This window comes from Engraulis encrasicolus, chromosome 13, assembly GCF_034702125.1.
Source record: "Engraulis encrasicolus isolate BLACKSEA-1 chromosome 13, IST_EnEncr_1.0, whole genome shotgun sequence".
Lineage (NCBI taxonomy): Eukaryota > Metazoa > Chordata > Actinopteri > Clupeiformes > Engraulidae > Engraulis > Engraulis encrasicolus.
Window position 1 is genome coordinate 54,695,214 of NC_085869.1, and position 15,000 is coordinate 54,710,213.

A 15,000-nucleotide genomic window follows, 5' to 3' on the forward strand; every position below is an offset into this window, starting at 1 on the left:
AGAGAGAGAGATTTATCGGTGGAGCTGAAAGTTGCTGTCTGAACTTTTTGCGAGAGTTGTTTTGGATTTGGATTGACTGTTTGGAGGGGAGTTGTACCAGCCCAAGCCAAGCCTTCAGAGAGAAAGAACCCTTCAACTCTACACTGGAAACTCTGACAGAAGTGGAGGGCCCATAAGAACACTGCAGAGTGTGCTGCTGCTCCGAGCCAGGCTTCTCTCTCGCAGCTCCACTCAGCTTTACTCTCACACCCACCAGCCTCTTACACACGCTCACACTCTCAGACACACACTCGTTCGTCACCACCACCACCACCACCAGCACCAGCACCAGCAGGATGGGCGAAGACTCCACCCGCGCCGAGGCAAGTTGCTCCGCCACCCTCCCCGCCAACATGCCCTCCGAGACGGCCGCCGTCGCTGCGGACCCCCAACCACCACCATCACCACCAGCATCCCAACAGGAGGATCCCCCTCTACTCATCCCCAGTTTCAGCAGCGTCAACTCGGCACCCTCCTCCCCCGGCGGCACCCTGAAGCGCCTGAGCATGGCCCTGAAAGCCGGTCCCGCCGGCCCCACCCCCATGAGCCCGACGTCCCCGACCGGCGGGCAGGTGAGCGCCATCACGGTGGTGGCCCTGCTGGACCGGCTGGTGGCCATGATGGAGACGGTGCAGGAGAACCAGCGGCGGGCCGAGCGGCGCCAGGCCGAGCTGGAGACGGCGGTGCGGACGGTGCAAGGGGACGTGACGCGGCTGGCCAAGCACCACACCGGCACGGCCAACAGCGTCAACAAGCTGCTGGAGAGGTCGCGGAAGACGGGCGGCCACGTCAAGGAGGTGCGGGAGCGGCTGGACCGGCAAGGCACGCAGGTGAAGAGGCTGGAGGCCAACCACGCGCACCTGCTCAAGAGGAACAACTTCAAGGTCCTCATCTTCCAGGTAAGGGGGGGGGGGGGGTTGCGATGTGTGTGTGTGTGTTATGGGGGGGGGTGTCTTTGGGTGTATTTGTTGTTTCCAGGTGAGGTTGTGATTGGGATTGAATGTGTTTGTGGTGGTGATGATGGTGTGGGGTGTGTGTGCGTGAATGAGTATGATGTGCAGGATTTATGTGTGTGTGTTTGTGGTTGTGGTTGTGGAGCGGGGGGGGGGGGGGGGGGGGGTTGTGATGCGTATGTGTGTTTGTGTGTGTGTGTGTGTGTGTGTGTGTGTGTGTGTGTATGGGGGGAGTTGCGGTGTGTGTTGTTGGTGTGATGGGGTGTTTTTATTTGAGTGGGTGTACTCCAGGTGAGAATGTGATTGGGGTTGAATGTGTTGTGTGGTAGTGATGATGGTGTGGGGTGTCTCCGTGGATGAGTATGATGTACAGTATGTAGGCCTATGTTTGTGTGTGCATGTGTAGGTTATATGGTCTTTGAGTTAAGCTGTCGTCTAGGTATCCAGTTTGTGTGTTATCATGTGTATAGTGATTTATGTTCATATTGTATTGTATAGAATGGCTGGCATAATTTGCTGCATCAATTGTCTGGCATTATATTTTGTGTAGAATGACTTTTAGCTGTAATAACTTTTTTCTGTTGTGGCAGGGGGTGGTGATTTGATTAGATGTGTACATGTGGATGTATCAATGACTTTAACTTAGTTTAATATGGGTGCTGTGATTTCAATATGGATATGTGTGCAGGTGTTTGGGCATGAGACAGAGAGAGAGAGAGAGAGAGAGAGAGAGAGAGAGAGAGAGAGAGAGAGAGAGAGAGAGAGAGAGAGAGAGAGAGAGAGAGAGAGAGAGAGAGAGAGAGAGAGAGAGAGAGAGAGAGACAGACAGACAGACAGACAGACAGACAGAAAGAGACAGAAAGAGACAGAAAGAGACAGAAAGGGACATACTTTGAGAGTAGGAAAGAGATCTCAGTGTTCTCTGGATGTGGGAACAAGAGTGTGCATCCAACCATAGGTCCTCCATGTATGTTTATATAAGTGTTCCTTGCTGGCTGGTGTGCACTCAAGTATGCATACGTGTTTTGATGTGCATGCCTGAAAGGTATAACCCGAGGATATGGATTGGATTTTGGGGTGAAATTAGGTATGTGTGAGCAAGTCACTACACGCAGCTTCAGACAGAGATGAGGGCACGGTTTTGGGGGGAAAACACCCATGTACTGAATCGGTTGATGGTCTTCAAGCATCCCTGGATTGACCATAAGGCATACAGGTACATTTGCCTGGTGGACTGTTGATGGTTTTGGCCTTGCCCTCCCCTCAATGGAAACAGTCCTCATGCTGCTACAGAAGACATCTCCGAAATAGTCATATATAGCCTAAAGCACTTTGCATGCATATGTGTGCGCACACATACTCCAACAATGTGTCCATGAGTGTACGTATGTGGGCATGCAAAGTGTGTTTGCATGGCCGCTTTTCTATTTTTCAACGTCTGTGTTTGTACACGTTTGTTTGAGGGTGTGAGAAAGGAGCATGCAAAACTCAGCTGCCAGTAACCCACCCTGAGAACTCACCTGCACACACGCACACACGCACACACGCACACACACACACACACACACACACACACACACACACACACACACACACACACACACACACACACACACACACACACACACACACACACACACACACACACACACCCTTGTTTACATTAAGGCCAACAGACCTACTATCCACACCAGAGGTCCAGTATGAATTAGAATTAAAATAATCTTTGGCCACACCACTGTCAATGAAGCAAACTTTCTCTTTTTGTCACTCTGTTTCTCTCTCCACACACAGAGAATAACTCTCTCTCTCTCTCTCTCTCTCTCTCTCTCTCTCTCTCTCTGTGTCTCTTTATCTCCTCTATTCTCTCTGCCTTACGCCTGTTTGCTCTAGTTTAAGCCAGGCCACGCCACACAGCCGACAAAGGCAACAGCAGCAGCAGCAGCACACCAGTAGCCAAACACCTAGCCAAGCCTACTCTTCAAATCATGGCCCTCTGGCCCCACACCAAGCCCTCTCCATAAATCACAGGCTGGCCAGCACAACCCTAAATCAAATCAAAACTCGACATAAAAGGCGAAGTGAAATATAGAAAAGGGGCTGGGCGTTCTCTTTGCCTATTAGATAAAGCCAAGTCACCCTTGTGCCTTCTTTTGTGCTATGGCAGAGAGAGAGAGAGAGAGAGAGAGAGAGAGAGAGAGAGAGAGAGAGAGAGAGAGAGAGAGAGTGTGTGTGTGTGTGTGTGTGTGTGTGTGTGTGTGTGTGTGTGTGTGTGTGTGTGTGTGTGTGTGTGTGTGTGTGTGTGTGTGTTTCCACTGGGAGGCACAGTGTGTGCTCAGCGTGCGGATATCCATTATTCTGACAAGAGGTGTGCTAATCTATTAGGGCGGGGCCCCACTGTTGACTTAGCTCCCATTTCGTTGTAGCCCAAATGCTACCTTCTGCACGCTCCGTTTTTCAGTGTGAACTCAACTCTTTGAGAGTTTAATGTAACACTCTAATTCTAATTGGTCCAACTGTCTTAGTGTTAAATTAACATTTCAAAATGTACTACTTGACATTTGAAACTTTGACACTTAGTCAATGAAACTTTGAAACTTTGACACTTTGACACTTAGTCAATAGGACCAACTACAGTAGATGTTAAAGTTGACTCTCTAAAAGTGTTGAATTAACTCTGCAAACTGTACTGTGTACCATTCACCACTGGCTGCTCGCTCCCACCTCGGTGTCATTATTATATGAATATATTGCCCCAAAGCTCACCAACCAACCAAGCAGTGGCAGCAGCAGCAACAGGTTTGAACAATGATACCGCTGGTGTCTGATTCCTCGTCCCCTCTGGTCGTGAGATTCAAGTTCTCAGGAGGTTGTTTGCCGTACAGGAAGGGTTTTGGTTACTGAAACTCTCCTTCAAACCCCCCCATCGACCCCCACCACCACCTGAAATCGAGAGACAACGGTGGCTTTTGTCTGCTATACAACAACAGGGGGAAATGGGGGGGCTTGGATCGGTTACCACCTGCGGTTTAATTGGTTCGTTTCTTGGTATAGCGAGCTCCTCTCAAGAAGTTGAAAACCATTTGGGTTGATTTTTGTCTCACTGGCTGGCAGTGATACGAGCAAAACAGGGTCTTGTTCCGCTGAGCTAAATTTGAGTTTATGAGTAATCGATGTTGGCAGGATTGTGTCAGTGAAATGTTGACTTAATAGGGGAACAAAGAAACGTTTGAAACTTTACTCGGCTTGTTCCTTCGCCCTTATAAAACATGGTAGACAGTTAAAAAACAGGCCTTTCAGCTGGGAGATATTTTCCAGAATATTTGGAATAGTTTTTAAAACCTGCAGACTGTCCAAACACCAGCTGTTGTTCTCTGGTCTCGGCTGCAGGTAGTCGACACACCAGCGTGAAGGTATGAGGAGGAGACGCATGAGCATTCTTCTTCGGATTCTTCATGGAACGAGCGAGCGAGTGTACGTACAAGGGCCAGCAGGGTGATGATGTCACATGGCTGGCAGAAGCCCTCTAACTGGCCCAGCACGAAGGCGACAGGAATTTCCTGATGCTCCGGGGCATGACTGCAATGGTGTGGTAATTAGGACTGAAGCCAGCTCCAGCCAGACAAGACTTCAAACGATACTGACACCTGCGGCCCACCATGGATTCCCCTCCACCCCTTTAAATTAGTGTGGAGTTGTGAAGATGGCTGGATTGGTAATTTGGCAGTTTCAGTAACAGGGCATTTTCCTGGTGAGCGGACAGCACCCATGGTCGATGTAATTATTTGTTTCTTTTGTTGTTGTTTTTTTCTTAGGGACCGGCCCACGGTTTAGCGGTGGTGGCCCATTGGTCCATCTGCAATATAAACGATGGACTCTGTCAAGGAGGATATAGTACGAAATGTCCGACAATCCACTTTCACACCAAATGCCCAGGTGTTTTTTGGTCCAAGTCCAGTCCTGGTTGTAAAGTTGTAACAGCAAGAAACAAATTCAACAGGGTGTAGGGCAGTGATTCCCAACCAGGGGTACAGGTACCACTCAGTATGTACACGAGCACACTGCAGGGGGTACATGGAAAATTAAATAGTGAGAAATGTATGGAGCATTAGTCACATTGTGATTAGAGATACACCGGATTCAAGATCCGGTTCCGGATCCGGCAGGATAATTTTTAGGCTTTTCACAGGATCCGGATCCGGTTCCAGGTTCCAGGATCCAGGATCCGGTAGCCGAGGCTTTTCAGTCAAAATAGTGATAAAAAGGGCCCACGTGTGTGAGTAGGCTATGTGTTTCAACCCTTTCGTAGGATCCGGTATCCGGTTCCGGATCCGGCAGGATCTTAAGCAGTGGATCCGGTATCCTAGCCTAGCGCAGCCAGACCCGTACAGCAAAAAGCTGTACCAGGGTCTAGGAGAGCTGGGCAGCAGTGTGGGCGGGATAAACGGTTGCTTCAGCACTCAACGTCACGCAATTGGATGGCAAACAACCAATCCCCACACACTTCTGTGTAACGTCACAGCTGTCTCGTACACGCGACACGCCCCTTTGTAGTTGAAGCGGCAATTTCGAGCCGTCGTAGCAGTGAATTCGTGTGATGACCACAGCCACAAACAAGTTTCCTAATAAATCGTGTTTTCACTTATACAGTTCAAAAATGCATCGTTTTCAACCACATGGCCCTCCTTGATCAATCAGCGAAATGTCGAGCAATTTGGGGCTTGTTAAATGGTTATATTTATGATTGTTGTCAACATGGCATGTTCGGTGTTAGCTAGCTAGCTGTATACCCATAACTAATACATGGCTAGCCGCTAGGTCGGTAGACCAGGTGTCATTCCCATCTATTTAGTAAGCGACTTACAGACTTTCAAAGCTCCCAAATGTCTCGTTTTTAATGACATGGATCTTATTAGAATTTGGGGCAGGCATATAATACAAGGCTGGATACCTAGCTCTGCTATTGACGACAGGTTAGCTAGCCACTAGCGAGGGCCTCTTTAGGTGAAGCGGCAACTTCCAGCCGTCGTAGCAGTGAATTCGTGTGATGACCACAGCCACAAACAAGTTTCCTAATAAATCGTGTTTTCACTTATACAGTTCAAAAATGCCTCGTTTTCAACCACATGACCCTCCTTGATCAATCAGCAAAATGTCGAGCAATTTGGGGCTTGTTAAATGGTTATATTTATGATTGTTGTCAACATGGCATGTTCGGCGTTAGCTAGCCAGCTACCCATAACTTTCCCGGATTGTCGCTCCCAACGCAGGACGCTCCCCGGTCAGCTCGCTCCCACTAGCCAGACTATCGATCCCACCGCCATATAACGGAGCTAGTTATCTTTTTGATGTTAGTTTTTTGTTTCTAACCCTAGTTTTTTTTTTCTAAGACTAACCCTAACCTAACCCTAACCTGGATACCTAGGTCTGTGTTGTTGACGACAGGTTAGCTAGCCACTAGCTTGGTAGACTCGGTGTCATTCCCATCCATTTAGTAAGCTACTCAAAGACTTCCAAAGCTCCCAAATGTCTCGTCTTTAATGGCATGTGTCTTGTTAGAAATTGGGGCAGCAATTTCACTACACCTACAGTTGTGGTCTGATAATAACGTGTGACTATCTGGTTCTGTAAAATGCTCAACTTAGCTTACCGAGCTAGTTTAAAACATTGAATGATCAAATGGTAATGTGTTGAGATCTATTTGTGCCCCATAAGTTCATGGTGTATTATTACATCAATCCATGTCAGCCACGAAATGTATTATCATCCAGGCTTTTTAAATTAAGTAAACACTTTCGTGCTGTACGTAGCACGGACGGACACCATGCTTCTTCTTAGAAAGTTTCCTGTTTACTAGGTAGCCCGGCCCCCCTCGCGATTTGATTGGCCCTGTCATCGGATAACTTTCAGCCTCGCAAAACGACCGGGGTCCGCTAGACTGCCCCCGGGAGCAAATTCAATTTGCGGTCGCTAGGGGCGTCTAGATTTCTAGGCTACCGGTATCCGGCACTATCCTAAAAACCAGGATCCGGTGCATCTCTAATTGTGATTAAGGAAAATATACAAAGGTGGTATGACAAAAAGCACAGGGGGTACACAAGACAAAAAAGATTGGGAAATACTGGTATAGGATGCAAAAAATTGACCTATAATCTAACAAAATCTTTTCATTTCGCAATGTCTTGTCATCAATGGCGCCTGTTACTAACTTATGGGGTGATGACTTTATGGCTTATAGGTACACTCTGTTTTCAAGGCTTGTCCGTACGTTTATATCTACAGCAGCCAAACAGGCTGTTTTGCTTAAAATGAGTTAGTCATATTTCTACATTTTGACATATAACTACGTACACAACCTATCAAAGTTACCTATTACCATAATATACACCGAATAAGGAGTGTTTAAATATCACAAAGTCATATATCTGCTATAGCAGTGAGTGCAGCACTAAGTTTCAGCGATCGCAGGGCTGTCAAAGCGTCACGATTTAAGTCTCTCCTGAATCCGAATCTCTCTGCCACTTGGCTCGCCCATGGTACCCCCAGGCATTAGACCAGCTCAGGAATGAGCTTCAGGGAGAGACCTCCCTGGCTTTTTTTTTTCCAAAATCTCGTGGTATGTTGTGTGGGTTGCTGCTGCTTCTTAGGTGTGTTCTCAGAGCGTGTATGTCAAAGCTACAGAGGTGCTCAGGTCAAATCTGAAGATACATTGTATACAGTATATGGGTTTGAGAGAGAGCACAGCATGCAACAAAGTGTGGTGGTCTCTGCCTCAGCCCTAAATCAATATGTGATGAACTCCCCAACCCGCCTGTAGAAGGTTCTGGATCTGTTTCTTATCTGCTGTTCTGCCTGCTCTATGACCCGCGCTCCTCTCTCTTCTCCTCCTCTCCTCTCACATTCTTTCTCTCACTCACTCACTTTTCTCTCTTCTCCTCTGACATTCTTTCTCTCGCTCACACCTCCTACTGAAATGACCCTGTCTACTGCACTTTCAGAGACGATGACCCCTCTCAGATGCCTGTTACTGACCGCAAAAAAACAAGGTGGTGAAGAGTCACGGCTAAACTCGCTATATAGTTATGCCAGAAAAACCTGTCATTACTCTCGGAGGGGTTTTCCAGAAAGCTGGTTCAGTCACTCATGTTAACTAGTATCTACCTTATTACCCTCAGTTACAAGGGCGGCACTTTTACAATTTTGGTAGCAGTGGCTAGTGCTAAATCAATGAGGGCAACCTAACCGGATATAGCAGACTGGAATGCCTGTGGGAGCACTACAACATTAAAATGGGGCAGGTTAATGCCTGTAGTACTAATGTGGATCGATGAGCCTTATAGGTTTGCCACAACCAATAGGACCCGCTATTACTAAACCTACTTGGGATATGGCACCTGGTTAATCGGCAAGCATTGGCCGTTTCTCAATGTCTAGTGTGTGTCCTTCCAAGTGTGTCAGCCTTTGTAATCACAGCCAGTGATTGGATACTCTTTGGTGAACTCTGTGGAGTATCCAATCACTGGGAGTGACATATTAGGCTGACACACTTCCAAGGCTCATGCACTTGACATTGGGAAATAGTGATAGTTTATGGTTAGCACCTTTAGCACTAAAGCTGTGGGGAACACAACACCATATTGATGTTTTGGTCGATGACGTTTTTCCTCAGCCTGTGTGTAGTGGCTGTTGTTGTTTCGCTTCGCTCTAGCTGAGGTGGACGCTTGCACGGATTCCCTCATGCCGGGCTGGGTCAGAATACTCGCCCCACTGTCCATGTGTTCCCAGGCGGAACGACGGCGTCAATGGTGGCAATCGTGGCATTGGCAGTGGCCATGCAGATGACTGTAACAACCTGATTGTGCCAGGGAAAAATGGCAAAAGGACAAGAAAGCATAAACGCAACAAAGATACTGACAGGCCACTGCCGCTCCACTGGTTCTAGTGGCTTAACAAGTGCTAACGAGGAGAGGAGAGGAGAGGAGAGTAGAGGTGGTGGTTGGCCGAGCGAGAAGAGGAGCTTAATTGCAGCAATTAGTGTGTGTTTGTTTGTGCCTGTGCAGTGCTCCTTCCTGTAGCCAAGTAGTCCCAGGATTCCTCTCTCTCTCTAACCAGCTACTGTATTGGATGGCCCATGCCTGTCTTCCCCAAGTCCCTCCACCATGCAAATCTCTCTCTCTCTCTCTCTCTCTCTCTCTCACACACACACACACACACACACACACACACACACACACACACACACACACACACACACACACACACACACACACACACACACACACACACACACAGTCAACACAACACAAAAAGAGAGAGTGAACATTCCTCTCCTATTCCAGGTCTAGTTGCTTTCCTGAAGCCCTCTCTAGCTTCTAGCCACCCCTATCCTCGCCCATTCCATCCCACAGATTTGACCCCCCCAACCCATCCCAAGTCCATCAAAAACACTGAGTGGGGATTCCTGTTCACAGGGCCAGAGTGAATAGCTGTTTCCCTGAAGCCCTGGGGCTCTGAGGGCTTTGATGGACATTCTGTAGTCAGTGCGTCCTGGACGTAAGCCCTCACTCAAGCCCATCCAAACCCTCCCCCCATCCCATCCAACCCTCCCTTAGCTTTGCACCCCACCACGCCTATGTCAAAAACACAGAGTAGAGATGCAGTTCCTGTATGTAGTCCCAGAGCTAGTTTTTGTTTCCCTGGTGGACATTCTGTAGTAGGTCCTGGAAGGGGTCCAGTGAGCTGTGCTCAGTGACGTTTCCGGCTTGGCAGCAAACAGACAGAGAAAACAGAGGCTGCAGCGCTGTTATTGTTACCTAATCAGCATTGAAACAGAAACGCTGAGCTGGGGCGCATTGATAAAACAAGAGCATTTTGTTGTGGTCAGATATCCTGTGGTGGGCATATCAACTCCATTAGGGCTTTTGTGATGTTCAGTGTCCTCTGATAACTTCACGTTTGCCCTCGTGTTTGCAAAATTGTCAGATCTTTGTTCTGTTGCTGGCTGCCTTTCCCCTTTGCCCACTTTGCTATTCCTGACATTCGAAGTTTTGACTAGCTGTTGTAGCAATGGTCTTTTGTAAGTGCATTCTTGCCATTGCTTTTGTAGGCTACACCTACAGCACGTCAGCATCTCTCTAATGACAGAAGCTGACAAAGCAGCGAAGTTATCAGCCATCCAGATCTCGTAGCTTGAAGCTTTTGTGGTGGAGCTGCCATGCTAATATGCATCAGGGTGGGATGGAGAGGAAATGGTGGCATTGTATTCGTTGGGTTACACCACTTCCAGCAGAACATGGTTGACGTGTCTGCCTGACGACAGCTAGCAAAGCCGACTCTTATCCAGTCAAAAGTGAGTGAGTGTGAGCTGCGCTCAGCAAAAGTGATGTGTGAGTTGTGTGAGTGTTGGATTCATGGAGTAGCGCTGTGCGAGATGCTTGGTTTGAAGAGGAGGACTGGTGGGATGGAAAGGGAAGTGGCCGTGGTAATGACCCCTCATTTACACCTATGTAGACAAGACATATGGCTGAAAATGGTGGTGATAGCAGTATAGGGAACCGCACAAAGTCGCAACACTGTTATCCAGAATAAAGTGAGGGAGACATAGGAGTGCTGTGATAGCACACACAAGGCTGAACAAGGCTATACAAGACATATGGCTGAAAATGGTGGTGATAGCAGTAACACAAAGTTGCAACACTGTTATCCAGAATAAAGTGAGGGAGACATAGCTTCCTTACTCGTCAAGGAGTGCTGTGCTAGCACACACAAGTCTGGATGGGATGGGAAGTGGTGACATGGCAATTGCAGATTACAGCTATTATACACCACACCAGGCCAAACATGGTTGAGCTACGTATCTATCTGATTGCAGCTAAAAAAAAAGGCCACTGCTGTCCACTAGAAAATGAGACGTTTGACACTGAGGAATGCACTGCACATAGGCTTCGTATAAACAGCGTGACGTCTGCCATGTGCGTTACGCCCCTTTTTCGGCGAAAACAATGTGGGATAAGACAATACAAGTCATTGGTGGTGTTGGGAAAGAATAAACAAAAGACAAGGACCTGAAGACAAGCGTTCACGCTCAACATGCCAAAAATGTGTTGTGTTGACGGCTGCTCAAATAATATAGCCAAACAGCCGTGGCTGAAGCATGGACGGTGTTAATTTAGGCTAGCCGATGTTGCATGTAAGTTAATGAGACTTTTGGTTTGTTTTCCCCCAAAAAGGGGCGTAATGCACATTCACGTGCAAAGTACCCAGATGGCCGTTCCTACGTATAAGGTGGCAGCATACGCATAAAGTTTGCACCACATCACCCAGAAACTTCTTTCTTTTTTTGGACGGCACCATCTAACAAAGCAAATGTGTTATCCGGTCGAAAGTGAGTGAGCCAGAGCTATGGCTGGAGTGCTGTGGTAGAGTGATAGTGTGCAGCAGGGCGGGATGGGAAGGGAAGTGGTAGTGATAACCCCTTGTTTACGGGATGTCTAATCGCAGCACTGGACAACAGGCGGGAAGGCCTTGAGTATCGCAGCGCAATCACAACTGTTACATTATATTCGCACTGCAGTCGTTCTTGCATGGGAGGAACCACCGTACACACCCGATAGCAAAACAAAGCAAATTTATATCGCCAAAGTACAACACGTATTTTCTCAAAACATCTCTCATTATCACTGTGGGATGCATTCCGCCACAAAGCATATTGTTCTGGAATGGACAATGCTCACTGTTGTGCATAGTGTTTTGTGTTAACAATTGTAGTATATTAAGTCTAGGAGATCTACACGGCATCTGCACTATAGTATGTAAAAAACATGCAACCTGTACCCATGTGGAGAACTATGCAGTACATGATTAACTATTGAGAACTATGCAGTAAATGACAAAATCCATAGTGTACACTAGCTTGGCCTCATATTTCAGCTAAGTGTCACTTTCTGTCATACATACATTCTTTGCATGCTTATTAATGTTGGTCGTTGGCATGGACATAGTGTGACAGTGCATACTGACTGCGGCCATGCAAACACTGACTGTGCTGTGTCCCGGGACTGTTTAAACATCCCCCCCGACCACCACCACCACCAGCAATTGCATTCCAGCGGTGCTTGATTAGCATTGGGTTCCTCTTTTGACTAGCTTATATGCTGTGCCAAAGTCCCTGCAGGATTTTGATGTGTCTGATTTCAATATCAAAGTTAGTCCCCAGACAGACCTGGTGTGCATGCAACACAATCTTTTTCATTCAATAGATGCTGATCTTGTTTTCGTATGTAAAGAGAGAATATAGAATGGGGTCGATTAACCTGTTAGAATATGAAAGACTATAACACACAACTCAACCATCCTGTGTTATCACTTTCGTTCTGAGAGAGAGAGAGAGAGAGAGAGAGAGAGAGAGAGAGAGAGACTGTGTGTGTGTGTGTGTGTGTGTGTGTGTGTGTGTGTGTGTGTGTGTGTGTGTGTGTGTGTGTGTGTGTGTGTGTGTGTGACATAGAGAGAGAGAGAGAGAGGAAGAAAGGAATGAATGAGAGAATGGAAGAATGAGACCACTGACGGTCAGAGTGAGCACAGGTGGTTGGGGCTGAGGCCTGGGAGTGGAGTGCGTGGTGGCTGCAGCAGGGGAAGCAGGAGGAGGCATGTATGTATTATGGATTTAGATTTAGCGTTTAGATAGACATGAAATCCACTCCAATCCACTCCACTCCCCTCATCTCCACCTCTCCCTCTTCCTCTTCCCACAGGAGAGCAGACAAAGGAATGTTTATTTCTCAGCGCTTCTTCTTCTTCTCATTGTTCTCATTCCTCTTTTTCCTTTTTTTTAAGCCATGGCCCAGCATAATCGGTGACACTACACCTTGGGTCAAAGATATGCAGGCGGAAAGAAAGACAAAAAGAAAGAAAGAAAGAAAGAAAGAAAGAAAGAAAGAAAGAAAGAAAGAAAGAAAGAAAGAAAGAAAGAAAGAAAGAAAGAAAGAAAGCCATGGCCCAACATGGCCCAACATAATCAGTGACACGTCACCTTGGGTCAAAGACATGCAGGCGGAAAGAAAGAAAGAAAGAAAGAAAGAAAGAAAGAAAGAAAGAAAGAAAGAAAGAAAGAAAGAAAGAAAGAAAGAAAGAAAGAAAGAAGGAGAAAAAAACAAAGAAAGAGTCTGCAGCAGATAATCAGATAACAGATAAGGCAAGCAAAGGAAAAAGATGAAATTCACAAAGTGATAAAACAGGGATTGGGAGAATAAAGACTAAGTCGTTAAACGGAGGTGACTGCCGATATAAGCAGACATGACAGGACAAGATTGGATAAAGAGGAGAGGAGATGGATAGAGAGAGGAGACGGTGGGAACAAATGAAAAACAAATCTAAAGGAAAAGCAGTCCACCCACCGAACGCCTTCAGGCTCTTTCTGTCACAATGCACTTTCAGGTTTGACAAGTCTGCTCTCTCGCTCTCTCTCTCTCTCTCTCTCTCTCTCTCTCTCTCTCTCTCTCTCTCTCTCTCTCTCTCTCTCTCTCTCTTCTCTCTGTAGCAGCACCACCCTACGCACAAACAAACACAGACAAATGCATTCAAATCTTCTGTCAAACACACACACACACACACACACACACACACACACACACACACACACACACACACACACACACACACACACACACACACACACACACACACACACACACACACACACACACACACACACACACACACACACACAGTCTCTCTCTCTCTCTCTCTCTCTCTCAGAACGAAAGTGATAACACAGGATGGTTGAGTTGTGTGTTATAGTCTTTCATATTCTAACAGGTTAATCGACCCCATTCTATATTCTCTCTTTACATACAAAAACACACACACACACACACACACACACACACACACACACACACACACACACACACACACACACACACACACACACAGGGTAAGGTAACATGAGGGCAAGTGTAAGGTAACATGAACAATTACAAGCTACATTCTGAAAGTAAGCGTATGAGAACTTACACTTCAGCAGCATAGCTTAACATCTGCTGTCTTTTATTGCATTTGCTTTTCAGTTAACCAAATTCACCATTAATAATGAATCCTTTGACCCTTTTAATGACTGAATTGAATTCATAATAGCAAGACAAAGATTTGATTTTCATGCAGACTTCAGACTTCTCTATCACACTGTGTTAAGACTTTATTTGGGCAAGTTTGGTTCTCGTAAGGCAATCCAGCTTGCTGCCAATATTTCTGTAATTGGGGTTTTCCGCCCACAAACTACAGAAGCAGATCAAGATAGACATTAGCCTGTTAATACTTTAAAAAAAAATTTTAAGTAATTTTTTTGGTTTTTGCTTTTAGTACAAAAAGACAGTAAAGAGAGAGAGGAAAGAAGTGGGAAGGAGAGATGGGGAAGAGTTAGGAAATGACACAGGCCTGTCAGGTGCATTAGCAAGCTGCGCCACAACTCCACCTGTTAATGTGAAATGGTAGATGGACTGCATTTCGTCACTGTCCAGCGAAAACGACTTATCTCCACTTCTCATTGTTTTTTATGTATTGATTTATAAAACCACATTTTCAAAAAAAAAAAATCATTGCAACATTAAAGTTGGCTACTAAATTATTTATCATACACATATACCCATGGAGATTGACCAGTAGTACTGTCTTATATTTTATAATAAATAAAGAACGAACATAAAAAACTAAAAATAATAGTGGAGATAAGTGGTTTTCGCTGGACAGCGACGATATACTATATAGCGCTTTTCCCCTCCTTCAGCACTCAAAGTGCTTTACATGTACGCCTCATATTCACACAGGGCACACTCACATTCACAGGACACACTCACGTTCACACATTGGTGGCAGTTGATGCCCCACCACCCTGCCACCAGGAGCAAATTGAGGTGAAGGACACATTGATGGGGTCAGGTGGAACAGGGGCTTGAACCTGTATCCTTGAGGTTGACACAGGCTCCTCTATCAACTGGGCCACCACTGCCCCTCA

The 15,000-nt window shown here is 46.5% G+C and overlaps 1 protein-coding gene across 1 annotated transcript in view; it reads left to right on the forward strand.

The window, feature by feature from the left end:
* The window catches only part of cavin2a (caveolae associated protein 2a), a 32,695-nt gene that overhangs the window by 273 nt on the left and 17,422 nt on the right, over positions 1-15,000 (forward strand). Inside the window, exon 1 of the mRNA XM_063214317.1 lies at positions 1-938. This exon is cut by the window's left edge and continues 273 nt beyond it. Within this exon, the coding sequence (XP_063070387.1) occupies positions 336-938 (603 nt within the window). The 5' untranslated portion in view covers positions 1-335. The remainder of the gene's footprint in view (positions 939-15,000) is intronic.